Raw genomic sequence first — 27,344 nt, forward strand, 5'->3', positions numbered from 1 at the left:
GCACATCCTCTGAATTTCTCGGAGCCTGTACCTTTAAACGCAAGCGAGGTAATTTCTACCAATCACAACCAAGATACGCATGACTGGAGTCACTCAAGCTCCACCTAAAAGATAGAAAATAATATAAATTGGCTTAAGAGAAAGGGAATGTTGGGGAAGATACTGTCACGAAGGATACCTTCTGATATCAGTCGACAGGCTGAGCCTCTCACCCCTCCCCCCCCCCCGCCCACTGGGATGCTGCGAGGTAAGATCTGAACGCTTGGTTATACCAGGCGTCTCCACGGAAACTTAGAAATCTCTAGCGTCTTTATGCTTTTTAACGTCTTAATACCTAGGCCGTGTACCTGTGCATTTCATGCATGCTAGCTTGCTTTTGCAGACAGTGAATTTATCACTGGCAATCCAAAGGACCTGTGTATCTGTTGCCGTAATAAACTGCACTTAATTGCATTGTTCCTGGCCGTGACAGTTCTCCTTGAACGCGACTAGAGCGAGGGCGTGCTGCGTTGTTGGTGGATCCGTGGCCGTGATAGTTCAGTACCCTGAAGCCGACCGGACCCGTAACGGTCAATCAGCTACACCCCTTAATGCGACACTACTAAAGGAAGAAGATGACAGGGCTTGCACGCATTGCATTAGGCTTTGCATGTGAAAACACCCCCAAATAATTTCACATGCATTTACCGTTTTTAAAGGGAAAAAAACAGGAAGGTGTAGTCCTTCTGTAAGCTACAGCTGTTGATAGTTAAGGCATCAGCATTCACTCCTTTGCTTGACAACAAACTATGAACATACAGAAGAGTTAAATATTTTCATTGCATTCTTAAAGGCGATTTTTCAGACTTGTGCTTCAGTTGTTGGAGTTGAAGAAATCGGTAGACGCCCTTACTTTTACGTTAAGACCAAAATCTTTATCTAAGATTGTGTTATCTAACACAACTAAACTCCCACCCCCACATGTTTTTTTGGAACTTCTGAAAGATCTTTCTGCAGTCCCACTCTGATGGTCTTTCAGTTGTTGAACCTGAGCTGTGCCTACCGCACCAACGAATGCTTTCATGACACAGTATTTTGTCAAAGCAGTTTTGCTTCTTGGAGCTACAGAAGCAGCTCTGGCTACATGATAGGGAACTGTGCTGCACTGGCAAAAACAGACTAACTTACAGACTTAACACCACTTGCTAACTTGATCTATTTCAAATCTCATTTTAACTTTAAAGAGCAATCAGTTTTGCGGTTCCTGTCTTACTAAGTTGCCTTGTTTTGCATGGAAGGTCAGCCTGTGAATGTTTTGCTTTATTGCATGCTTCAAAAAAAGGCTGAGAGGAAGAGACTGGAGGAACCTTTTCTATTCTATAGACTTTCCCCCACGAATGTGGAATTGCAGGCTACTTGGATGAATGTTCGAATGTAAGGGAGCAAGCCTCAGCCAAAGGAGGTAGAATCCTTGCTTAAGAGGAAGTAGCAGTGTGGGGACATCTTTGCTTAATGGGAGCCGTTTAAACTCTTCATAGAAACTCAATAAGCTCTACATCTTATGTTTGGAAAGCAGTATGGTTACGCAGCTGCTAACCTAATGACTTGAGTCTTCTGCTCTGCAACCACGTTTTGTTTTCAAGCAGTGCATACATCAGTTTAGGCTTTGGACAAGGAGATTTGTAATGCAAATAGTGATAAACCAGAATCAGTGCTACTGACGAGCGTAATGGTGAAATGCAGCAAATCAAGTGTTCCTGGAGAACTGTGAGATTACAAAACCAATAAGCCATGAAGCACTTTTTTTTTTTTTTTTAATCAATTCTTATATGCTGAAATAACACCTTCAAGAAAATCTGTTTATCCAGCCAGGCGACGGTGTCTACCTGTAAGCACAAAGGAAACGCCTTGAGAGTTCGTTTGCTGTATTTGAAGTTCTTATACCCTGCAGAAATAATTATTTAGAGTAACATGTAACTGAGGAGATCGTAGCAGGAAGTATATTATTTCTAGCATTAAATTGCTGCCCCGTTGCCAGTGCAATCTAGGGAGAGAACTGTATATAATAGTTAAACTCCCCTGGACTGACTTAAATTTTAAAATATTCTGACAAAGTAAGCTCTAAATCACTTGACATTTTGAACAGTTTTAAACGGGTACAAAACCGAAGCTTTATAAACCAAGCAGCATTTATAATGCTTCATATATAAAAACAATGCCTATTTTTAAGATTTGTTACATATCTATGTAGATACGCTTGCTGGAAAAGCCAGGTCTGTTGTAGACCAAATGCTGCAGATTAAGACTTGTGGCTTACCAGTTTCATTTCTGTATTTTCTTGGAAAATGTTTCGAGTTAGAGTTTAAATATAAAATGTAAATACTGTACAGATATATATTGAAATAAGTATTTCTTGGTGTACACAGGTGATTTGCATGACAAATACTCTGTATCGATCATTGTTAAAAACGCAATGTTCTGTGTAAATCCACTGCGTATTAATCTTTTCATTTATCATCAAGAGCTGTTACTTAAGCCTGGACATTCTCAAAAATAAAGTGTCAAACTATATACCATTGTGTAGCTCCTCCTTTATCAAGAGTACATGCAAGATAATTGCTCCTTTTTTTTTTTCTTTCTAGAGGATGATTCGATTTTATAGCATGGATTATAACCGCTCTTGCAAGTGACCTTCTTTTAAGCACAACAGTTTAAATGATCAGGTTACAGAGAAAACCCTTTCACTGCAAAATAGATTCAATAAAGACTTGTGGCTTACCAGTTTCATTTCAAAACCCAAGGTGTTGGGTTTGATGGAAAAATGGTTGGTTTGGATGGTAAAAAGGTCGTCCATTTTGATGGTAGGTTTAGTCTGAGTATTGAAGGTTTCCATCAGTAAGCTCTGCATCTGAAAGACAAAGGGAAGAAATGTCATTCCCTGTTGTGATACTCAACATGGAACTGTCTGGCTCAGTGGTTTTCTTTCTAAAGAGAGAAGTCACAAGCCTGCACACGGCTTGATCTGCTCTCTGACTACAGGGCTGAACTGACTGGAGAAGGCAGCTTCCAAAGCCCTCCCATTAAACTGACTGCATTTCAGTTCCATGCTAAACTTGGTCAACTGTACAGAATATTAGGACAAAGCTACCTGCTTTGATAGCAAACGGTAGACCTTAGGTAAGTTGCATTCATTTGAAGGTTTGACTGGACGGCATCCTTGTTTTACTAGTGATCTTGTGGTCAAGCTGACCAAATCCTAGCCACAGAACAGAAGCGTTCAGAAACTGGCTAGAGAGAGCACTTATTAGAGAGAGCAGGAATTTAACTGCTTTAACGCTGCTCTTTCTCTCACGTATCTGGAATTTCCTTAAATCACAAATTATCACTAGCTATCCTTGTTAATTTATTCAAAGTAACATGAGTCCAGGTGAAAAGGCACACTCTAACAAGTCCTCAGTTGTTCCTAGTCTGCTCCTAGCTTACTTGAGAGGTTCAATACAGTAATAAATAAATAAATAAATAAATAACCTGCTATAAATAAATAACCTGCTGAAGTGGCCTTTTTTCAGATTAGATTCCACCATTCAGAAAATCCTGCTTAAGAGATGTTTTTTCTTTTCTTTGAAAGACTGACCTTCCCCCACATGAAACTAATTAGTATCTTTAGGCTTGATGAAATACATGAATTCCTCAATTTACCAAAATTGCTTTGCACAGCCCTCCCATCCTGCTTATGTTGCAAGCAGCGTATCTAAGTGGGGTACTGTTGGGGTACATCTCTTTCACTCATGTAGCCCAGTGATCCCAATGCCCTGGACTTGTGTAATGTGTGCAAGACATTTACTTTCTCCCTATACTTTTGACTGGTTTAGAATAAGCGAGTTCGCCATCTGCTGGCCAGAGAATTCACCGAAGCCCAAAGAGCATTAGAGCAAACGCATTTTCTTCTGTGCTATTCCTGATTTATCAGCTAGAAGAGACACAGTTTAGTACAATCAGGATTCTTTTGACATTAGTAGCATAAAAAGTCTATTTTTGCAACACTGGTATTTGAAAGACCTCCGTTCAGTCCCTAATTTTGTTCTTGATAATGGGACAGATTGTATTAATGTTTGCAAGAATGTGTGAACAACCAGCCTCCCCTCCATGTCGTATTTTAAGATTAAAACTTGTGGTCGTCCCTGTCTCAAAACACAGACATGCTCTGCAACAATCGCACTCCCTCTTTAGCTTGAAGGAACTTGTCAGTGCCAGAATCTACTGACTATGGCAATTTACTTCATCATCCAAACCGGGCAGAGTTTTTGAAAACCTCTTCCAAGATTTCACTTCTCCAAACATTATGTAGAAGACATTCAGCTGTAAAGCAAGAAGATGAAGTCCTTTGTTTCCTATGCCAGAATGACATTTTCAACACTGAACAGGATTGTCACCGACTGTTAACTGGTTGTTAAGTTGTGGCTAGGTATAAAATGTAGAAAATGTTTAAAAATAAAACTTTCCTTTCGATAGTGAACTGTCTTCTTCGGGGATTACTTCAGTTACCTGTAAGAGGAAAACAGATGATTTGGGGGGGTTGTTTGTTTTTAAGAACGGGTGCAGTCTTGCCAGTAATTTAGCTGGTATTTTTCAAAGTGACCTCTTAGAAACTTTACAGCTCTGTTGAATCAACATGTCTCTAACCCTACAATTAAATAATGCTAAAAGATGCAGCAATTTATCTTCCTGCAAGTGCTTATTAAGATATCTGAGTAACTGCGACCGTGGCTTCATCACAGATATATATATATATATATTTAATACTACACACTTCTGCTCAGAAAGAAAATCACGGAAAATGTAAAATTTCATTTGAGATGCTGAATTTGTTGCAGTGTGAGATCTTCTTCATCACATGATTCTATTCGTAATTAAACCATATTATCTACTGAGAGACCAAGATTACGACAAGAACAGCACAGAGTTCAGCATGAAGCCAATCAGGAGCTCAAGTTTGTATTTATTTTTTTGTAAGGAGATGTACCAAGCTGGCTTTTTTATTGTTTCATCAGCACATTTCTAAGCCTATACGAGCAGGGGAAAAAAAAAAAAAAAAAAAAAAAACCCAAGTAGAACAATTGCAGGGCTCCTCAGTTTACAGCATGAGGTCGCTTTTTCCAGGTGAAAAGCGGAGCCATAAGTGGCAGTACACTAAAGCCCTGGCACGTTGAGATCCGAGAGGAGAGCTGTTTGGCCCTCCTTTTCACTCCTGGGAACCACATACCTCAAAACCCAAAGACTATGGGATATATCTCAGAGAAATCTTGGGAAAGGAGAGCATGAAGAGCATGTTTGTAAATTTATTTCTCCCTGGGCTTCTTCTGCTTCTCCACGAAATACTTGTTTGAATATAACTTTGGCAGCAGTACTTATGCTGTTTTGCACCCACCACATTTAAAACTCCTACAAAAAACTGAAAAGTTAGACTGAAAAGCATCTCTTTCCGTTCTACTTTGTAAAGCTGCATGTTTTCCTCATGCAAAACAACAGGGGAATGGAAGCTAGAAAAGGAAATGCTGAATGTAAAACAAAACAAAACAAACCTCAGCCCTCCAGGACAAAAGCCGATAACTAAGTGCTTTCTAACATGCTGATTAGGTTTCAAGATGATACCGCTTTAAATAAGTGTAATTGTCTGTCCATAGGCAGAAGCTGAATAATGGCAGGATGAATATCTATACTTAATTTTTTGTTACTGTCTTCCTGTAGCACACAGGGACTTGTTACATTTAGGGAAAATGCTAACCTAATGGAGGGTTTAAACCATAAGCTAGTTTGTTATACCAAAATGACTGAGAGAACAAAGCATAAAGTGTTTTCAGATTTCTAGTACACCTTGATTGCTATCCATTAAACTTAAGACAGGTTAAACAAAGCACAGGAAATAAGAGAACTCCTAGTCCCACAACTGGCAAATTGTGCGCACACTTTCCATTCCTGAGAAAATAATACACAAACCTGAAAAATGCATTTAACTGAGAAACGAAGACATCCTTGTCCTATTGGAAGACTAAGGTGACAGCTCTTGGGCTCAGTGATTTTCAGATAAGCTCCAGTCTTCAACTTGCAGACACCAGTGACAGCTCCTTTTTTCGCATTGAAAGGGAAAATGTTTCAACAACACATTGAAAACATACTTAAGGGACAAGAAACAAAATGAAGACTGCAGTGAGAAGGAAAACAGAAAAACAATACTGGGAAAAAAAAAAAAAGAGAAAAGAGAAAAGACCTTGGTCTTTGTATCGACCAACGAGATAAGCCTTACACATTTTTAAGTTTATTTTTGACGATTGATTGATGCGTTACCAGATATTAAGTACTAATCAAGAGCAAATATTAACACTAGTAAGAATAAATCCGATCCACCAGCCCTCATTCAAAATACATCAATTTCTAATTTGGAGATAACGTCTCTCTGACAAGGAAGTAGAAAAGCTGTAAATACCGATATAGTTTCCTCTCCCGATGTTCCATATACATACCGACGCTGTTCCTACACCTACACTCTGAGCATAAATTTATGTTGACATGAGTATCGGGTGTTATTTCTCTCTCTGTTTGCCTTGAGAGACTCTCCTCCTGTCCACTGAAAAGTAAACTCAAGATTCCAGATCAGTTAAGACAGTTGCTAGCCCCCCATTCAGAGTTCTGCAGCAGCGCTGTTCAGATTTTTCAGCAGTCTCTTTACAAAATGACCACTTATAAGTGTACAAAAACACTTATCACCTAGCTTCTCAGTAGGTACACGTTTGACCTCTCTTAAGCAGAGAGTCAATCACAGCTTAAGATTTTATACAAGATCCCATTTTCAAGTTTGGGGTTATTTCAGAAAATCTTTTTGCCTAGAAACAGTACTACTAGTAACACTTGAACTGGTTTGCCAGCACAACCTTTACCCTGTTAGAAATGATGCTGACTTCTACCTTCATGTAGCATACATAGTGTCCTGTGCGACAGTTGATTCCATGATGCACCAGCACCGCATATAAGGCGTAGAGGAGTGGTTCTCCACTTGATTGAGACATGTAGGCTCGGAGGTCCAAATACTCAGGATATTTTACCTCCTAGAGAAAGACCAAGAAGATAGAAAAATTACATCAGAGTACTTCGCGGACTAGCCAGAGAAAAACACTTCCAAAAAACAGAGACTGGAATTATATGAATATATCTCTTGATTCACTAAAAATAAGTCTTCCCATAAGCAACGTTTAATACTAGAAGTTGCAGACAACTGTTTTCTGATGAATTAGCCTTCTCAGAGGAAAGTATATGCTTCTTGTCAAGCAGGAACTTTACTGATATTAAGAGAAAAATGAAAAAAAGAGAAAATGAAAATAAAAGCAGACCATTTCTCTATATTCTTAAGGTATATTCTTAATATACCTTGTTGATCTTTCCACCTATGAAATCTGCAAATCTTTTCAGTGATATTGTGAGAACATTGGAAGAACGGTGTATGGTAAATCTCTTGGATGCAGGAACCATCTTTTTACACCTTAAAAACAAGCAGAGACAAGTGTTTGAAAGCATCTTCTTTTTCGCCCCCAAAACAAACTCCTTTTAATGTCTCACTCATGCTTATGCTATTTGAATGATATTTACTTGCATCATATGTTTGGTTTTTTCTTTTCATAAACCCATGCACTGCATGTCACGTTTGTTAATACAGAGAAGAAGGTAAGTTTTACCAACAACTCAGAGCATAGCGGGAACAGGAATCTCTCACAAAAGCGTATTACCAGGGAGTTATAAAATATAAACAAAAAATAGTAAAAATGAGTTATATATAAGACTAATAACAGTTATCAGCAATGGAAAAAGTACTGCACATGTGCAAGGCCTTTCCTTTTAAACTCACAAAAAGACGGAAAATTCTGGCTTTAAGTGTGACTGAACCGATCACACCTCAAAGAGCACGTTAAGGAAGGACCATGCAATTCAGATGTGAGGTGCTATTACAGTTCTTTCTCTTCCTCAGACATCACTTATGAGAATCCTGAATACGCTGCATGTTGCTTTCTAGGATCCGCAGGCCAAGACGAACCTAGGATTAAATTGCTTTAATAACCTATTGGACGCTCTTGATTCGACACCCTAATTTCCTTAGTATCCAACAACAAGAAGTGGATACTGCATTTTTCATTTAGAGGGGTCAGGCATGAATCCTACAGAACTGAGCCGGGCACTCTGTGCTTTTCTGAGGGGATGTTTGACTAACAACTTGTTTTGCCAAACCATCTTATGCAAATGTTCAATTGTTTCTCACATACGTAGAAACATCTTACATATTGATCAGCACAGAGAGCGCCTGGACTCAATAGGCTTTCCCTGTGCACGGGTTAGGCTTAAGGGAGCTCATTTCAGACATTAGTCCACATCGACAGGTTTCACAGTTCAAGAGCTGTGCAAGACGCTGTTTAGTGAGCCAGCACAGGCTGCTAACATTCATTACCACAGAGCCAGCTCACATTCCCTGACACTCAATCTAACTTTGTTTCACAGTGAACGCTAGGACCTGCAGGAACCTGCTGCTGCCTTCCACTCCAAATCATTCTCCACAGCTCCTTGCTTCAGCTCACCACTACTTACTGGGCATGTCTTTTCACTTCTGCCAATATGAATATTTCAGCATGCAGCTACACGCCTAGGAAGCTTGACAAGCCATGGTGCAGACAATGCTACGAGAAAAGTCCAATATCAGCTAATAGCCACTCTTCTTAGATTTCCAAAACAGATGTAATGTTTTCAAGTTTGGGATTATTTCCGTGCACCAGTTGTTTAAACAAAATGAAGCAACAACAACAACAACGAAGCTGCGTCTCCTTATTTCTAAATGAAGTTAAAAGATAACTTATGCTCTAAGTCATGCAATACATAAAACTAATATCTAGCATTAAGACATAATTAGTTAATAATCTCACTCGCTACATTTGTAGCAATTCTCTCCATCCAGCTCTTCAGGTTTCACAAATAGTTCTAGAGCTCTGGTAACAGATGAAACCGCCTAGAGGAGCGAGAGAGAAGAGCGTAAAGTCACTGTAAATTCAAAATTCCAGAGACGCACTAGGAGTTTATAAGAGAACCTGACTAATACATACTTAAGCGATCTACTATGAGCACTGTCAAGAAGGAGGCAGAAAGAGCATGCTCAGCGTTTACCTCACCTGGAAGTCATTCTACTTTGAAACAAATCATTTTCCAGTAACGCAGACAGCATCTATAGTGTGCTTTGTCATCAATACTGGCAACAAATCCAGCAGTCTAACAATTAGATGTATATTGAGGTAGAACAACAAAGAAGTATGACAGTATCATAATTTGTGCAGACATAAAATTCTTTCCGCTTAAACCCAATGCAAATTTGGAGACTCTTTACATGGCTTCCATCAGCGCATTCCTCTATATTCTTAAACCTATAATAGCAGGGAAAAAAAGAAAAAGACAAAAAAAAAAAACAAAAAGGAGAAAAAAAGCAGGATTTTTACATAGTACATATTTTTACATATTACATAGTTTACATATCCCTCCACATGCTGTTCTGAATAATAGCCAAAATATTCATAGCCACTGTATTTGTTCTCCCCACACCGCTGAAAAAACAACATTTGAAACATATTTTTCAAAACATATTTTAATATCCAGCAGACTGTTCAGTCATCAAGCATTTAAAGACTGTTTTAGATAATCTCTAGATTAATCTAAAAGGAATCCCATAAACATGCTGCAGCCGCTTACCTTTAATATACTCGCTGGATGCGATGTTTCTTCCTTTCACCTGCACTGGAAGGCTTCCCTTCCTTGTGAGGTTGTTTACTGCCCTCACTTCTGCATTGCTCTCATAAAGAGCCATCTGGAGGATGGGATTCTTCCTTCTTCTCCCGGGTTTTCTTCTGGAAACGAGGATCTAAGTGTTCCAAGAAGCCTTTCACTTTCCTGATGTTTCTCCTTTTTCTTCTTTTTGTTACGCTTGCGATTGGCATTGTCAAAGTGGAGCGCAGAGAAATACAAATCATAAAGTCTGAAAGAAACATGCAAGTTAAAAAGGGAAAAAAAGATGTGGCACTTGTTGCATACAGGAAACTTTATTTATTTTACCACAGGCGATGATTTGCCGCATGTCAGCTATTTTGTGGTACTTTGTGCACATGTAACTTCCTTTAGATGCAGCAAACTTAAGCCCTCAGATTGAAGGACCATGGGTCCTGGTTGGTACACAGATCATTAACAATGGTTAGTTCTGGAATATGTGCAAGTAAAAAAAAAAAAATATTTTAACCTAATCCAGAATGGTGTGCAGATGTGATTCGAACTACGTGGTCCAAAGCTAGTGCTCTGACACAATTCAGCAATACCTTTCCTGTCTTCACTGATCAACCTAATGATCCCCAGTCATGATCCCCAGCCAGATTATGCTATCTAAATAACTCAGAAACTATGAAAAAAAAAAACAAAACATGAGAAGCACCCAGAAAAGAATTAGGAAAAAAAATGCTGATTAGGCTGGAATCCCTGCTTACTTGGAATCCTTCTCTCCCTGTTTATCTTCAGACTTCTTTTTCTTCTAGAACTTCTTATATTTTTTCATGTTTTCACCACCTAAAACCTCCTTTTCTACCTTTCTGCGTTGCCTTTCTATTTCACTTTCACTACCTTCTGCACGAGTATATTGTCTTTTTCTGTTTCCTTCTTTTGCCTTTTTCTGGCGACAGTTCTCCAAATGAGCTGACACAGGTGGAAGTGCATGTCTCTCACGCGAATGTTTTCCAGAATGTTGCTGAGCTACTGAGCAACGATGTGAGTCTGCTCTGGGTGTGCTAAAGTGATGTACATCTTCCTCTCGCAAGAGGGAACCTTGAGGCCATCTGCTTTTGTAATGATAACGCTTATGTGACCTGCTGGAGTAAGTCTGAGTCAATTTGTCAAAGTCTTTATCACCGTGAGAGAACTTTCTCTCTCTACTGTCTCCTGCTGCATGAGGTGAATAGTAATCCTTGTAATAGCTACATTTTTCCCATTTCCGTGGTTCATCTTGATAGTATCTTTCTCTGCTCCAACTTCTTTCCCCTTTGGAATGGTAATATCTAGCGCTATCTTGTTCTGATCTTCCTCTGCTTCGAGATCTGTACTTTGAATATTTTACTGGTCTTCTGCCATTATCAGGGCTGTTCCTTTCACTATGGGAAGATCTGTACCTCCTTCCCTCCCAATACTCCTGCTTGCGACGCTTTTGCTTAACAACTTCCACACTCCGAGAGCACCTTCTCTTGCTGGAATGACCATCTTTTTGACTCTCCTTCTCTTCAGTAGGAGAATGTTCCCTCTTTCTCTGGTAACGCTCTTTGTCAGTTTTTTTAGTCTCGTCCTTTGTATCTTGGCATCTATCTGTAATAGCTAAGGAGGAAAGGTTTTTAGAACTACATTCAGTGTCAGACTTTAGAGGGGAAGTTTGCCGCAATTTCTCACCAGTCTCAGAAGACTCTTTGATGTAGAAAACATTTTCTTCTGAAATCAGTTCATGTTCTTTTGATCTTCTTGGTTTCTCCTTGTCTCCACGGTCATCACATTGGTACTGTTCAAGGTATTCATCATTCTCAGTAGATTTCGGAGGTCCCGGGACACTGCACAAAGTAAAAACACGTTTCCGTTTCCCTCCACCTGCTGCTCTGAGAAAAAAGGGGTGGGGGCGACGGGGGAACAGCCAATGTTTCTCCAGATAATGGAGAAAAATGGAAAAACATTCTATGAAGAAACACAAGTTCTCCGCGAGGCACCAGCCTGCATCAGAGTGCTATGCACAGTGTCGATCATTAGTTCTGTTCGCAACACTGGCCATACAGTACGGAATTCTACTGATTTAAATCCTTCCATTAAATAGTATTAGTAGACAGATAAAACCGCAATGAACTTCCATAAAATCTTGTCTTAATCAGACTGTGCTCATTTTACCTTCTTTCCTCTGACAAGCTGTTCAGCTGGCTGGCCGTGAGGGATTCCATGATGACTTCTCGAGGGACTGGAGGCATAGCTCCAGGCATCTGCAACTAAAACGCACAAGTCAGCAGACAGAAAAAATACCATTTGTGCTGAGGACTAGTCTTCTCAGAATTTCTACATTAAATGCTAAGCAAGATCGCTTTGTGTTGTATGCATTATCTACACTTCAAAGATAACGCCAACTCACCTCCCAAAATCTACTTTATGAAACTTAAGAATTTTTATCTCAGCTCAGCTTAAGCTGACAAGTTCTAATGTCAGCTCAGCTCTGCAAATTCTAATGGCATAATATCACAAAGGGTTACGATCAAATTTGTGCTGTGTTTTCTCAGCATTTCGCCTGAATTAGGAACATGATAAACACTCCCGAATACATCGTGGGTGAGAAATTCTCGATGGAGCAAACTACTATGTTTCAAGCAATCCATTTGTTTTAGAAAAGAACATCTCACAAGGTTTAACAGGTTCAACTTGGCAAGTGGAATCATCAAGTTTCAGTCCGTTTTCTTTAGATTCATGAACTAAACTAATAGCACCATTCAGTGAATCAGTGTTTGGCAGCTCATGCTGGGATCTTCCTTCATCAGCATTCTGACAGGAAGAATGGGAATTCTGCAATGTACGGACTACCTTTCCAACCAAAATTCCACATTGCATTGCAATTCCTTTTAAATAAGCCCTTTGACTCCTCCTCAGATTTTCCTGAAGATTCTGCACCGTAAGGGACTGTGTTATCAGAGCTGAGTTTAGGATTTCCATTCACCTTTGGCTCCACAAAAATTTCAGCAGAAACTCTTTTTTTTTTTGTATTTGTATTTGCTTCATTTGCTTTACCGAATTTGTGATTGTGGATGAAGGAACAGCCTTGTAGAGATCTTCATCCTCCACAGCACTGCTAAGACAGTCAGGCTGTGACACAGTCTGACGAGCAGGCAATTTATTGTGAATACTGATGGTGATCTTCTGGTTTTTTGACGTATCAGTAATTGAAGGCCTGGTAATCGCCTGTTTTTGAACACAGGCCATTGGTGGTGCTGAAGATGGCCTTTTTCGGGTGACACCAGTGGTATTTGCATCCTCTTTTATGGATCCATTTCCATTTAAACGACTTGAATTCTGTATTTAAAAAGAAGAAATTGCAAGACGGGTTAATGCAAACACTCCATTTAACATTTTTAAACATGTCATTCTCCTACTAAGTATTTCTACAAATGGTCTTAACACCTAAAAAGCAAAAAACACTGCCCTTAAAAGATAAATGCAAGTCCCATAAGTGTATTTAATTCCTGCTTTTGGTTTACTGCATATTGATATCAAATTAACATCATTTTTGAAAACCATCCAAACAACTTAACATTACCTAAAGCTATTCCCAAATATATTTAGTTTCCCCTTTAAACATACCCCAAAAAGCCTGGAATAATTGTTCTGGTGCTCAGGAATAAGACAATTTGGTTTCCCTGTCTTAGCTAAAGTGACGTCGATAGGAAAAACAAGTCCTCTTTTAAATGATTCGAGGATTAGTACACTCTACTTAAATTGTCAAAGAGCGTAGCTCTCTGTGCTTTACAAAGCTGTCTAGGAGGTATAAACAGTGGAGTTGCATGGCTGCGCAATTCAGCAGTAACCACTGTTTGAATGACTCTGGCTGTAGCATGAGGGCTGTGAAGACAGCTGCAGCGTGGGAAGGAAAACAAAACAAAGATGCCAAAAACCAAACAAAAAACCCCACACCAAACCCCAAACCCACTGTCCGTTTGGTGCCATTATCTGCCCTCCCGCTTCCCTAAATTACCTTAATCATATGAGGAGGAAGTCGTGGTCCCAGAAATCCAGCCTGCTTACTGTTAGCCTCCCAGGGGGCTAATGAACCAGGGGGGAATGAACAGGGATAAGATGGTGCTGCTAAGTAAAAAGCACGTTCTCCGAGCGTCAAATCATAGCGCCTTCAGAAAAGAGCAGTGATCTCAGTTTAGTTTTTCTTTCGGCCTACTCTTGGATTAAATCCCATCTTACAATTTTATAGGAACAGTTCATACAACATGGAAGCCTTCTCTACAGAAGACTTAGCCAAGACTACAAACTGAAAAGTAGGTAACAGTCTTCCTACTATGACTATCACTTTCAGAGCAATAATTCATTCTTACACCACAGATGGCCTTCATTTCTCTCCTTCTCTAAATTAGCCAGCTACAGATAACACATATACAGCAATTTACACAAGTGCTGCAGTTTAAGGCCAAGCAACAAAAGATAATAAATGACAGAGAATTTCAGGTTAGACAGAACTGAATTAGAGAAATAATCATCTTTTCCTGGGAGAGAAAGAAAAACACTTGCAAAAAGAAAAGTATCAATAACAGGAGAGTAAATCTCTTCTGAACACATTTGAATACTTGTTATTACCTGATATAAAAAAGTAAGTAAGCTTGCTGACCAAGAACTCTTTTAATGTCAGTACGGACTACTTTTGCATCATTCATCTGATACCAAAGTCCATTACCAGCCTGCAAATAAAGACAACGATATCTATAGATGAATTGCATGTTTTCCAAATGAAATCACAGATAGCAATAAAATACACACGTGTCAAATAAACATATAATGAAATCTTTTTCCCTAGAAACAGTACTACTAGTAACACTTGAACTGGTTTGCCAGCACAACCTTTACCCTGTTAGAAATGATGCTGACTTCTACCTTTATGTAGCATACATAGTGTCCTGAGCGACAGTTGATACCATGATGCACCAGCACCACATATAAGGCATAGATGAGTGGTTCTCCACTTGATTGAGACATGTAGGCTCGGAGGTCCAAATACTCAGGATATTTTACCTCCTAAAGAGAGACCAAGAAGATAGAAAAATTATATCAGAGTACTTCGCGGACTAGCCAGAGAAAAACACTTCCAAAAAACAGAGACTGGAATTATATGAATATATCTCTTGATTCACTAAAAATAAGTCTTCCCATAAGCAACGTTTAATACTAGAAGTTGCAGACAACTGTTTTCTGATGAATTAGCCTTCTCAGAGGAAAGTATATGCTTCTTGTCAAGCAGGAACTTTACTGATATTAAGAGAAAGAATAAGCCATAGTCGTTAGTCTACAATTATTGTCTGAAAATATTAACAACTTTCAGCTTTGGGGGATGTCCCATTACATGATGACAAAGTTGCATTACAGCGGGAAATATACCTTGTTGATCTTTCCACCTGTGAAATCTGCAAATCTTTTCAGTGATATTGTGAGAACGTTGGAAGAACGGTGTATGGTAAATCTCTTGGATGCAGGAACCATCTTTTTACACCTTGAAAACAAGCAGAGACAAGTGTTTGAAAGCATCATCTTTTTCGCCCTCAAAACAAACTCGTTTTAATGTCTCACGCATGCTTATGCTATTTGAATGATATTTACTTGCATCATATGTTTGGTTTTTTCTTTTCATAAACCCATGCACTGCTTGTCACGTTTGTTAATACAGAGAAGAAGGTAAGTTTTACCAACAACTCAGAGCACAGCGGGAACAGGATCTCTCACGAAAGCGTATTACCAGGGAGTTATAAAATATAAACAAAAAATATTAAAGATGAGTTATATATAAGACTAATAACAGTCATCAGCAATGGAAAAAGTACTGTACATGTGCAAGGCCTTTCCTTTTAAACTCACAAAAAGACGGAAAATTCTGGCTTTAAGTGTGACTGAACCGATCACACCTCAAAGAGCACATTAAGGAAGGACCATGCAATTCAGATGTGAGGTGCTATTACAGTTCTTTCTCTTCCTCAGACATCACTTATGAGAATCCTGAATACGCTGCATGTTGCTTTCTAGGATCCGCAGGCCAAGACGAACCTGGGATTAAATTGCTTTAATAACCTATTGGACGCTCTTGATTCGACACCCTAATTTCCTTAGTATCCAACAACAAGAAGTGGATACTGCATTTTTCATTTAGAGGGGTCAGGCATGAATCCTACAGAACTGAGCCGGGCACTCTGTGCTTTTCTGAGGGGATGTTTGACTAACAGCTTGTTTTGCCAAACCATCTTATGCAAATGTTCAATTGTTTCTCACATACGTAGAAACATCTTACATATTGATCAGCACAGAGAGCGCCTGAACTCAATAGGCTTTCCCTGTGCACGGGTTAGGCTTAAGGGAGCTCATTTCGGACATTAGTCCACATCGACAGGTTTCACAGTTCAAGAGCTGTGCAAGACGCTGTTTAGAGAGCCAGCACAGGCTGCTAACATTCATTACCACAGAGCCAGCTCACATTCCCTGACACTCAATCTAACTTTGTTTCACAGTGAACGCTAGGACCTGCAGGAACTTGCTGCTGCCTTCCACTCCAAATCATTCTCCATAGCTCCTTGCTTCAGCTCACCACTACTACGAAACGAAGCAACAACAACAACAACAACAAAGCTGCGTCTCCTTATTTCTAAATGAAGTTAAAGGATAACTTACGCTCTAAGTCATGCAATATATAAAACTAATATCTAGTATTAAGACATAATTAGTAATGATCTCACTCGCTACATTTATAGCAATTCTCTCCATCCAGCTCTTCAGGTTTCACAAATAGTTCTAGAGCTCTGGTAACAGATGAAACCGCCTAGAGGAGCGAGAGAGAAGAGCGTAAAGTCACTGTAAATTCAAAATTCCAGAGACGCACTAGGAGTTTATAAGAGAACCTGACTAACACATACTTAAGCGATCTACTATGAGCACTGTCAAGAAGGAGGCAGAAAGAGCATGCTCAGCGTTTACCTCACCTGGAAGTCATTCTACTTTGAAACAAATCATTTTCCAGTAACGCAGACAGCATCTATAGTGTGCTTTGTCATCAATACTGGCAACAAATCCAACAGTCTAACAATTAGACGTATATTGAGGTAGAACAACAAAGAAGTGTGACAGTATTATACTTTGCGCAGCAATAAAATTCTTTCCCCTTAAACCCAATGCAGACGTGGAGACTATTTACAGGGGTTCCACAGAAGGACAAAGTCCAATCCACTTTCTAACCACCACCAAGCTCTTATATTTTAACATTGTACGTGGTTTGGTTTTTTAAGTTAAACAAGTTTAATTTAGAAAGTTATACATGTACTTAAACATCATGAATTATATTTACAAAACCTCCTACCTTTACATCCAAAGTGATATCAAGAAATGCCTCATACGTATCCGAAACTGCTTTGCAATTCAAGCACTTCACTGGAAGCAAAATATAAATGCTTAACAACACGTGAAGGAGACTAACTGTCCACATTCAAGTTGTCGATAGATACTACTTCAGACAAACTACAGACTGCTTTACTACCGACAAAAGACACAGATCAGTTCTAAGGACAGGAATATTTTTAAAAGTACCTCTTGATCTTAGAAATCCTCCAAATATTTGATGGTGGTAGCTTGAGAAGATCTGTCCAATCTGGAAATAAATTATAATCAGACCTCAGAAGATTTAAGGCACACAGTTAACTCTTCAAAGAGTTTTATGAAAACCAAGGATGACCTAGACTTTCAGTTTTGATAGTAAATAAAGGCCTAAAAGGTGCTAGAGAACGTATAAAAGTGAATTTGTTTATGCTTACTTGGTGCTTCCATTCAAGCACGCTTCCTGCATAGCATCAACAGTATAGCGCAAGAACTCGTGTGCGTCTTCTTGACTGCCAAAACGGAAATGTTGTCCTATTCCTAAATAAGAAGATGATAGTATTCACCTCATTTAAAAATGAAGTAATTCTCCTGTTTCTAAAATCTCTCTTCTTTACAGTGTTAAAACCATTTATACACATCAAATAATTATTTGAAGATTACAAGATGCTGAAAAAGAAACACATCTGAAGCCACTTACGACTGAGATTATTGATAACACGCGTAGGCTCGATGGCATCAACAGTGCAACGCAGGGCCTGGTTAATGTGAGTCTCCATCGTGCACATCATGCAAAAATCTTGTTCACGACCTGAAGAGTGAAAGAAGAAAGCATCCCAGTCTAGCGAAACAGACATAACTACAAACAAACATATAAGTAACATTTAAACTATAGATACAATATCCACTTTCCTTGTCCCAACAGTCTCCTAACATTTCATTTCACACAACTTTATAGAATAAAAATATCCATTAAGCCTGTATTCAAGTGCATTTTGTGATGAGAAATCTAAAAGACTACTGCAAAGTCACGTTTGTAAAGGCTGATAGTGTTAGTAATAGAAGAAGAAATAATACAATATTGTTTAGTATGTTACATTTGCGATGTACTGTTCCGAGGCTGCGCTTGGAAGATACAAAATATATGTGCACGGGTAACATGAGAATGCACCAATTCATGATGAGGAGTAAGGAGGATTAAAAGAATGCTCAATTTGCAAGACATCTAGATAACTGGGGCTTCTTGGACTCTGGGAACTGGGTCAAACCAACCTTGCGGTTTGGACTGAGACCAAGGGCTCAGAGAGCATGCGTGAAAAGGAAAGGTTAAAAAGTTCAACTCTGATGAAGACATCTTACTTCATCCCGACGACCACCCGGACGACCACCAGAGAGTGATACGCAAGCGCAGAAGGACTGATAAGATAATTAGCATACGAAGCGAGGCTAGGTGGAGCTAAGAAATGAATATGCATAGATGAGTTGTGAAACCTAATGCATATGTAGTATCTTAGGAGATAAAAGAGAACTAAGAGAACAAATCAGACGAAGTTAGATTTGGGCAGGCATGCCCCTAACTTCCGGCGCCTAATAAAGCACCTTCATATAATCACTTTGTGGATTATGTGTTTTCATGAACGCTAACATTTTGGCGACCCAGATGGGACCTCGTGGGCACTGCTGAGGCGGCTCGCGAACTGATCACGCTCCAGCCGGCACCGAGGAGTTTCTCGGGGAGCCATCGGCCGCGACCGACCCCCGCTGCTCACAACGTACCTCTGAAAGGGTAAGAAAAAGGTGCTTTCTGGTAATCGGTACCGATCTGGTCTGGGAGCCTGCCGGTCAGACGCGGCGAAAGCCACGCACGGTTGGGCTAGGGAATTCCCGTGGTAAGCCTAGGCGCCGTCCGTCAGACAGTCGCGAAAGCGCTGCAGGTTCGGCATCAGTGGTCTGGTTTTGCTGCAGGCTCAGCATCTGGTTCGGTTCGGTAAAAGCTATAGCTGATGGAAAAACTTAAAAGTATTCTGGGCGGTAATGCTTCGGTACCGCGATCCTCCCCTTTGGGCTGTTTACTAGCACACTGGAAGGAGGGGTGTTTCGGGCAGGAGTCACGAAAGGGTAAACTGGTTGATTACTGTAATGTTTGGTGGCCACAGTATGAACTAGAAGATCAAGAAAGTTGGCCAGAAAACGGAACCTTACAGTACAATACTATCTTACAATTAATGTTATTTTGTGAGCGAGAGTGCAAGGGGCCTCTCTGTGTGATTGCGTGATTGTGTTGTGAGTGAGACGCAGCATCGCTGCGAAGCGAGTGCGGAGTTTTGATCCGCGGTTCCGTATTCTCCGCGAGGGGAGCGGCCGGAGATGAACGAAGCGCATGACAGACCGAAAAGAAGTGCTGCTTTATCCAAATGTTGATTGGTGGTGCCCAATACACGGGCCCGGCGGTGCATCTTGCAATCCTGTTTCGTTCTTAAATGTTTTGAGTGTGACAAGGAGGAAGGTGGGAACATTATCTAAGTAACAGTTTAAAAGTTTCGGTATATTTGCGGTGGTGTTTGGTCGGTTTCCCAAGTATCGGGGGAGGGGGGCTGACTGATTATCAAAGCGGTAGAACGGAGAGCCACTTCTTTGGTGGTTCGGGCCTGAGCCCTGGGAATTCGGTAAACCCTTTTAAACCCCCGTCTTGATGGATACACAGGAGTGATTCCTTGTTTTGTGTAGGCTTACTAACAAAGTGCATGAGAAAAATTAGCATTCGGCTTGAAATTCGGCCTTGTTGAAATGTAAATTTTGTGGAAAAGGTGGTATTGTTTGTCTAGAAGACGGAAGGCTGAGTGCTTCAGGTGTTTTTCCGAAGTCCTGTGGATTTACGATTGGAACGGGGCTCATTAATAATCTGAAATAGTGAAGTTTGTATGTGGAGTTCAATCCCAGAGAATTGGGACATTTGAGAAGACTAGGAAAACATAGTAAAAACCTGCAATAAAAAGGTTTGCGTGGAAATTGAAACAAGGGACAGTAATTAATATAAATAAATAAAAGGGAATGGAAAATCAAGGAAATGGGTAATATCCAAAACAAAGACGTTTTAAAGAAAGCCTCCTTGGGTGTATATTGGCACATTGCAAGGATATTGTCGGAAGGGGGAGTGGGGGGGGGCGCGGAAAGCAAGAGGATTTCCACTAAGTATTGCAATCAATTGTGGCCACTGTATAAACTAAATGGCCACTTTATGGATCAATCGACTATAACAGTGTCTTGCAATTAATGTTGTTTTTGAGGAGAGAAGGAAAATAGGATGAAATGTTGTATACTGATATGTTGTTTCAGCATCTTGGAGGGAAAAGGTATGGAATTAAGTTGGTCCCTGACTGAGCCTTTGGTGTTGGCATTAGAAAAGTACAGGCTGGAGGAAGATAAAGGAAGTGTTAAAAGGGTTGTTGAAGGTGTTAAAGGCTGTGTGGCATGTAGTATTTAACAGAGCTGTTTGAAGTTGAATGAGCAGGGGAAGAGGATGTAGGAATGTTAATAGTTCCGCCTCAACCCGAGGCTGAGATCTCAAAATCGCGGTGTGAGCCCTCTGGGGCGGAGGGACCATGATGGGTCCGGGAGAGAGTTGTCATGGAAACAGAAAAGCAGCTAACTCTTAAAACAACCTGAGTTCCTGTGTGAGCTCAGATTGCCAATGGGACCGCTCAGGGAACTTTCAACCATTGCATTCCCCTGACCGACCCCTTCCCCCCCCCCCCCCCCCCCCCGAGACCCTTACCACCCCGGAAATTATGTAAATACCAAAATCTGGTTAAATTGGGAATTGAGAATCTGTTCCAACAAGGTCCAAAAGAAAACCTATGGAATTTTTGAATTTTTGGACCAACTTTGAAATGCAATGGAAAAAAAAAAAAAAAAAAGACAGAAAATTTGGACCTGGCTTCAGAAAACAAACAGAGGCAATTGGCTAGCCTCTTTCTAGGGCAATCGGCCCCTGATATCAGAAAGAATTTGTCTTAGGCTGCAGGATAAACTTACAACAGTCAGAAATGACGGGGACCTGGGGCATCTACCCTAGCAGGTCCACTAGTTGAAATAAAGCTAGGAAACGAAGAGAGAGGCTTGAATTTTTTGTTGTTGGTGGTTACAGGAGCTTCTTTCTCTGTGTTAATTAGTCTGTAAATGTAATAGGAGCAACATATTCAGTGTTAAATAGTTTAAAAGGACGACTGGGAACTAAGACAACTACAATAGTTGGAGCCACAGGGAAGGAGGAGGAACGGCCATTCTTACAACCCCTTGATTTGCGTTTTGGGGGTAAGGAACTAACCCATGAATTCTTGTATGTACCAGAATGCCCGATGCCACTCTTGGGACGGGATCTATTAGCTAAATTAGATGCAACAATAACCTTTGAGGATGGAGAATTAATAATGAAGGTACCTGAGTCCAAAGTAGGACAAATCCTAATGATCAAAGATAAACCCTTTGTTAATATTCCAAGAGAAGGAGAAAATGCAGTTATACCAACAGTATGGGAAACAGATGTACCAAGGAAGTCGAAACTGGCACAACCGGTAAAGGTGGAATTAAAGGAAGGAGCCAAACCTGTTTGAATCAAACAATATCCACTTAAGATAGAAGCTAGGCAGGGGACAGTGAAAATTATTGACAAATTTCTCAAACATCAGATTCTGGAAGAATGTAAATCGGAATACAATACTCCAATTTTTCCAGTAAGGAAGCCGAATGGTGAGTATAGATTGGTACAAGATCTTAGAGCAACAAATGAAATAACAAAGGACATTCACCCGGTAGTGGCTAATCCTTACACATTGTTAACATCTGTGAGAGAGATATATAAATGGTTTACTGTGATAGATTTAAAGGATGCCTTCTTTTGCATACCTCTTGATAAAGATAGTAGAAAATTATTTGCCTTCAAATGGGAAAATATATTGAAGTTTTTGTACCACATACGGTAACAACTGTTTTAGAACAAAAGGGGGGCCACTGGCTATCACCCAGCCGAATGATGAAATATCAGGCAATACTAACTGAACAAGATGACGTAACCTTGAAAGCAACTAACCTGTTAAATTCAGCAGTATTTCTAGGAACTGTTCCAGAAGAAGGACTGTTGGAACACAATTGTGTGGAAATAATTGAACATACCCATGCCAGCTGCGAGGATTTGAAGGATGTACCCCTTGAAAGGTATGACTGGGAACTTTTTACTGATGGTAGTAGTTTTGTGGAGAATGGAACACGATATGCAGGGTATGCAGTAACAACCCTGAAGACAGTGATCGAAGCAAAACCTTTACCACCTGAAACATTAACACAGCGAGCAGAACTGATAGCCCTACCTCGAGCACTGGAACTGAGTGAAGGAAAGATGGTAAATATTTGGACAGATTCAAAGTATGCTTTTGGAGTAGTCCGTGTTCATGGAGCATTATGGAAAGAAAGAGGGCTGTTGTCCTCACAAGGAGCCAATATAAGATATCAAGAGGAGGTGTTAAATTTGATAAATGCGGTACAAAAACCAAAACAAGTGGCTATTATGCACTGTAAAGCTCATCAAGGAGGAACCTTGAAAATATCAGAAGGGAGTCGGCTGGCAGATCGAGCAGCTCGACAAATTGCTCGGGAGGTGTGGAATGTAATGGCTTTGGTACCACTCAAGGTAGGCCCCACTTGTCTTAATCTTCCCAAGGAACCAAGATATTCACCAGAGGATGAGAAATTAGCAAATCTCCTAAAGGCCCGAAAGAACTCTGATGGACGGTATGTAACCGCTACGGGCCAGGTAGTAATACCCCCCTTGGTGATGCGAGAAATACTTCAGACAAGACATAATGAGTGTCACTGGGGTGCAGAGGCAATGGTAACATTTTAAAACGTAGCATTATCTCTACACATATGTTAACAATGGCAAAATCAGTAATGTCAAAGTGTGAGATTTGTCTGAAAAATAATCCAGTAGCAAGAAAACATGCTGAAATGGGAAGAGTTAGAGTAGGAATAGAACCAGGAGATTACTGGCAAGTTGATTTTGTAGAGTTACCTAGGACTAGGGGATGTAGGTATTTGTTAGTAGGGGTTGACACCTTTTTCAGATGGCCAGAAGCCCTTCCCTGTCGCACCAATCAAGCTAAAGAGACAGTAAAATGGTTACTGCGGGAAATCATTCCGAGGTTTGGGGTACCATTAGGAATATCCTCGGATAGGGGGCCGCACTTTGTTTCATCTGTGGTTAAAGACGTAAGTCGGCTATTAGGAATTTCTTGGAATTTACATACTGCATGGAGACCCCAATCTAGTGGACAGGTAGAAAGGATGAACCAAACTCTAAAGGGACAGATCAGTAAAATCTGCCAGGAAGCCAAAATACAATGGCCACAAGCTTTCCCTATAGCTTTACTGAGAATAAGGATAAAGCCAAGGAGTGGAATGTCAGTAAGCCCATATGAGATTACGTATGGAAAGCCTTATGAATCCCCAGAACCAAATCCTAATATGCATATAACAGGGAACCAGGATGTTTATAATTATGTATTGTCTCTTGGTAAAACTTTAGCTCAACTTCGAAGTGTTCTGGTGTGGAACCGACCGTTGGCACTGGAAAATCCTGTCCACGACATTCAGCCAGGTGACCAAGTGTACATTAAAAACTGGAATGAAGAACCCCTGAGAGAACAGTGGGCCGGACCTTATCAAGTATTATTGACTACTTTTACAGCTGTAAAGGTAGAAGGGGTGGATGCTTGGATTCATTATACTCGGGTGAAAAAGGTTCCCGAATTTTGGTCAGTGCGAGCAATCGGAGATATAAAACTACAGATGAAGCGCGTATAACCATACAATGTTGGGGTTCTTAACAACAGTAACGATAACAGTAATTGTTTTGTGTAAATACCTTGTAATTGGGTTCCTAGAAATACCAGAAAAATATAAGAAAGAGGAAATATTCAAAGGAGAAAATGTTACTTTGGAATGTGGAATGCACAACGATAAACCAATAACAATTAGCTCTCTACAGGTGGTCTGGGAAAAAATAAATGACTCCGGACAGAGCCAGGAAATATACGTAGACACAACCAGGGACAATACAGGATTGAAGGCTGGATGGGAGGGGAAGGCGTACGTAAGTATAACCATAGAATTGGGCCAACAACTGAGAGGAGCTACCACCTTAACCCTGTTTAGTGTTACTAAAGTCAACAAAGGAAATTGCCGGTGCGTGGTAACACATGAAAATAGCACAGATTACGGGATAAGAGAGATATTGGTATATCCGAAATTGGATAAAGGAATATTGGTAGCCCACTGAAAAGGATCTAGAAGAAAAAGAGAGGGCCAGGTACCATGGACACAAGTGGTACAGATCCCACACAGGCAACCATCAGAGAATTTACTGGTAGGATTGATTAAAGATTTTGCCATAATGAAAGGAACTGATAGAATTACTGCTTGTTTGCCCATTCCAAAAGCAACAGGGGACCCGCTTGAGTGGGGTATAATAACCTCCCCACTGCCCCAAGTAAAAGGAAATGGAACAATTCAATGTAAAGAAGTGAAAGTTTTAGAGAGGATAAATGTTACACAATACTATAGGAAACTGAGCCCCCCAACATCAAGGTCTGAATGTGAAAAGAAGAACTACCATTTCATAACAATAGGCAGATTTAAGAATGTGGGACAGTGTTATTACGATGAACTACGTGTAGTAGAAGGAGTTAGAGAAAAGATTGTTTGGGAATGTCAAGAGAAAAATAAGCCAAAAGGAATGAAAGGGTGGGATAGTGATTGGACAGTAAGTTTATTGCAGAAATTCCAGTATGGAGGGAATACATCATGGTGTATTAAATGGCAGGGGAAGCAGAATGGAACTGATCAGTTTTATACAGTAAGCCAGGTTGACAGTAGTGGTAGACAAGAGTCAACAAAGGTAGCTTGGTGGACTTGTGAGAAGAAATATACTTGCGACAGTAATAATGAAGATATCAAGCACTTACTTCCGGTATTGATAGCTCTTAGGGCAGGATGTGCTTGCCGAGGAATTAAGTACAATTCGGAAAGAAATAGCCAGGGTAGTCAAGTCGCAGTGGATTGTAGCTATAGTACCATAAAAAGTCCAGGACAATTTGTATGGGCAGCCAGTAATGGAACTTGGACTACACACCCGCCGATAGATGGGGAAGTAAAAGAAATAACTCTAGTACTCCCTCCCCACACTGCGTCCAATATGGAAAAAGTCTCCTTTTAAGGGAAAGTTGGAAACCCTACAAATTAGTAGGGCAAAAAGAAGTTTAGAAGAAGGGGCAGATGAAGATATATGGCATGAACCCTCGGATGGAGTAAAATTCAGTTGGGCGTTAGAATCTCTATTTGCACAGGTAGCTACTTATCGAAATAGGGAAATGATTTATAAACTTACAGGACAAGTGAGTAGGCACGAGAGCCACGAAAGAAGGCTTTAGAGACCTTAATATCCAACTACAATCTACAACTAAAATGGTGCTACAAAATCGATTGGCATTAGATACACTGTTATTAAAGGAACATGGAGTATGTGGATTTCTAAAAGATCATATTGATCATTGCTGCATCCACATTTCAAATGTGACTATTGATGTAGAACATGTCATAGAACAACTGGCTCGAGTGGAACAAGATGCAGAACAGGAAGAGAAAGATATGACAACAAGCTGGTTGGATAAAATTTTTAGTGGATGGAATATTAGTAATTGGGTTAAGTCCTTACTGGAGACAATAATTATATTGGTGATTGTAGGGGTACTAATTTGGTTAACATTTATAATGCTGAAAAGTCTGATTCTAAGGAAGACAACCTGGAACCGGACAGTGATGCAAACTATTGCTCAGCAAATGGAACCACATCCTCAATATCCTCCACCGGCATCTAACAACTTTGGATTTCAGAGAAAGAATCTGAGGAACCCAGGAGGTGAAATGGAATGAAAACCGAATAGACAAGATCAGTTTCAGATCAAGTGAACCCAAGCAGAAGGGTGAACGTAACATAAAGCAGAAGTGGTGGACTTATGAAATGTTGTGACAATCCTAATCTTTGTAATTTCCTTGATTCTTAATGATGTAATTTTCCATGATTATATTATTGGTGAGCACTGACTGTAAAATATTTTAGTTAGTTAGTGAAAGCATTTGCCCTCCTCGAAAGGAGTGAAATGCTTTCAAAGGGGGGAAATGTTAGTAATAGAAGAAGAAATAATACAATATTGTTTAGTATGTTACATTTGCGATGTACTGTTCCGAGGCTGCGCTTGGAAGATACAAAATATATGTGCAAGGGTAACATGAGAATGCACCAATTCATGATGAGGAGTAAGGAGGATTAAAAGAATGCTCAATTTGCAAGACATCTAGATAACTGGGGCTTCTTGGACTCTGGGAACTGGGTCAAACCAACCTTGCGGTTTGGACTGAGACCAAGGGCTCAGAGAGCATGCGTGAAAAGGAAAGGTTAAAAAGTTCAACTCTGATGAAGACATCTTACTTCATCCCGACGATCACCCGGACGACCAGCAGAGAGTGATACGCAAGCGCAGAAGGACTGATAAGATAATTAGCATACGAAGCGAGGCTAGGTGGAGCTAGGAAATGAATATGCATAGATGAGTTGTGAAACCTAATGCATATGTAGTATCTTAGGAGATAAAAGAGAACTAAGAGAACAAATCAGACGAAGTTAGATTTGGGCAGGCATGCCCCTAACTTCCGGCGCCTAATAAAGCACCTTCATATAATCACTTTGTGGATTATGTGTTTTCATGAACGCTAACACAAGGATGTGGAGGTGCTATTTATTGTAGATCCTCTGAAAAATCTAAGCCTTTTGCCCAAAGAGATCTAAGTAAGTGTGCGCTTTATCCTGCCTCCGTTTTCTTCAAAACAAAAGTAGAAAGTGGTAGTTCTTGCTTGTTGCACTGATAGAGAACGGGACTACTGTGAATAAAGACTTCCAAAGCGATTCTCCTAAGGCAACTGAAGTGACTGACGTTACAGAAATTAATTTTGATATATTTACAGTCGACAGAGAAATGTGGGGAGCATTTTGTAATGCACTGATTCATCCATATCTTTTCTGTTTTGCAAAGAAAAGTGTTTGATTG

At 40.1% G+C, this 27,344-nt stretch overlaps 1 protein-coding gene and 2 pseudogenes across 6 annotated transcripts in view; 2 read left to right on the plus strand and 1 right to left on the minus strand.

Annotated features, from left to right (window-relative positions):
* The window catches only part of LOC310904789 (ubiquitin carboxyl-terminal hydrolase 42-like), a 251,468-nt pseudogene that overhangs the window by 214,227 nt on the left and 9,897 nt on the right, over nucleotides 1–27,344 (plus strand). The gene's annotated exons all lie outside the window — the stretch shown is intronic.
* Nucleotides 11,961–18,123, minus strand: LOC310904764 (ubiquitin carboxyl-terminal hydrolase 42-like; annotated as a pseudogene). Its single transcript has 8 exons — nucleotides 18,096–18,123; nucleotides 17,625–17,727; nucleotides 17,401–17,461; nucleotides 17,174–17,244; nucleotides 16,557–16,639; nucleotides 15,214–15,325; nucleotides 14,686–14,853; nucleotides 11,961–12,059 (listed from the first exon to the last, which is right to left on the minus strand). The product of its transcript is annotated as a ubiquitin carboxyl-terminal hydrolase 42-like (transcript).
* On the plus strand, nucleotides 18,236–27,080 carry LOC310904713 (uncharacterized protein). Of its 4 annotated transcripts, none has more exons than XM_083849831.1 (3): nucleotides 18,301–22,974; nucleotides 23,768–23,839; nucleotides 24,230–26,920. In XM_083849831.1, the coding sequence occupies exons 1-3, from the start codon at nucleotides 22,130–22,132 to the stop codon at nucleotides 24,246–24,248; spliced, it is 936 nt and encodes a 311-aa protein (XP_083705957.1). In that variant the 5' UTR covers nucleotides 18,301–22,129; the 3' UTR covers nucleotides 24,249–26,920. The 4 variants fall into 4 exon arrangements, 2 of the variants coding, with proteins under 2 accessions (XP_083705957.1, XP_083705956.1); XM_083849830.1 differs by having other exon boundaries at nucleotides 18,303–22,873; nucleotides 24,230–26,918; XR_014588566.1 differs by having other exon boundaries at nucleotides 18,304–22,401; nucleotides 24,230–26,906.

Source organism: Anser anser, assembly GCF_964211835.1.
Source record: "Anser anser genome assembly, chromosome: 10".
Taxonomy (NCBI): Eukaryota; Metazoa; Chordata; class Aves; order Anseriformes; family Anatidae; genus Anser; species Anser anser.

Excerpts from the sequence above, each read along its gene's own strand:
- LOC310904713 (XM_083849830.1), top strand. The coding sequence starts at position 22,130 with ATGGGAAAATATATTGAAGTTTTTGTACCACATACGGTAACAACTGTT. Across the intron at positions 22,874-23,767 it reads TGGCTTTGGTACCACTCAAG|CTCAACTTCGAAGTGTTCTG; the intron begins GTAGGCCCCACT and ends GTAAAACTTTAG. Across the intron at positions 23,840-24,229 it reads TGTCCACGACATTCAGCCAG|GTGGTCTGGGAAAAAATAAA; the intron begins GTGACCAAGTGT and ends AGCTCTCTACAG.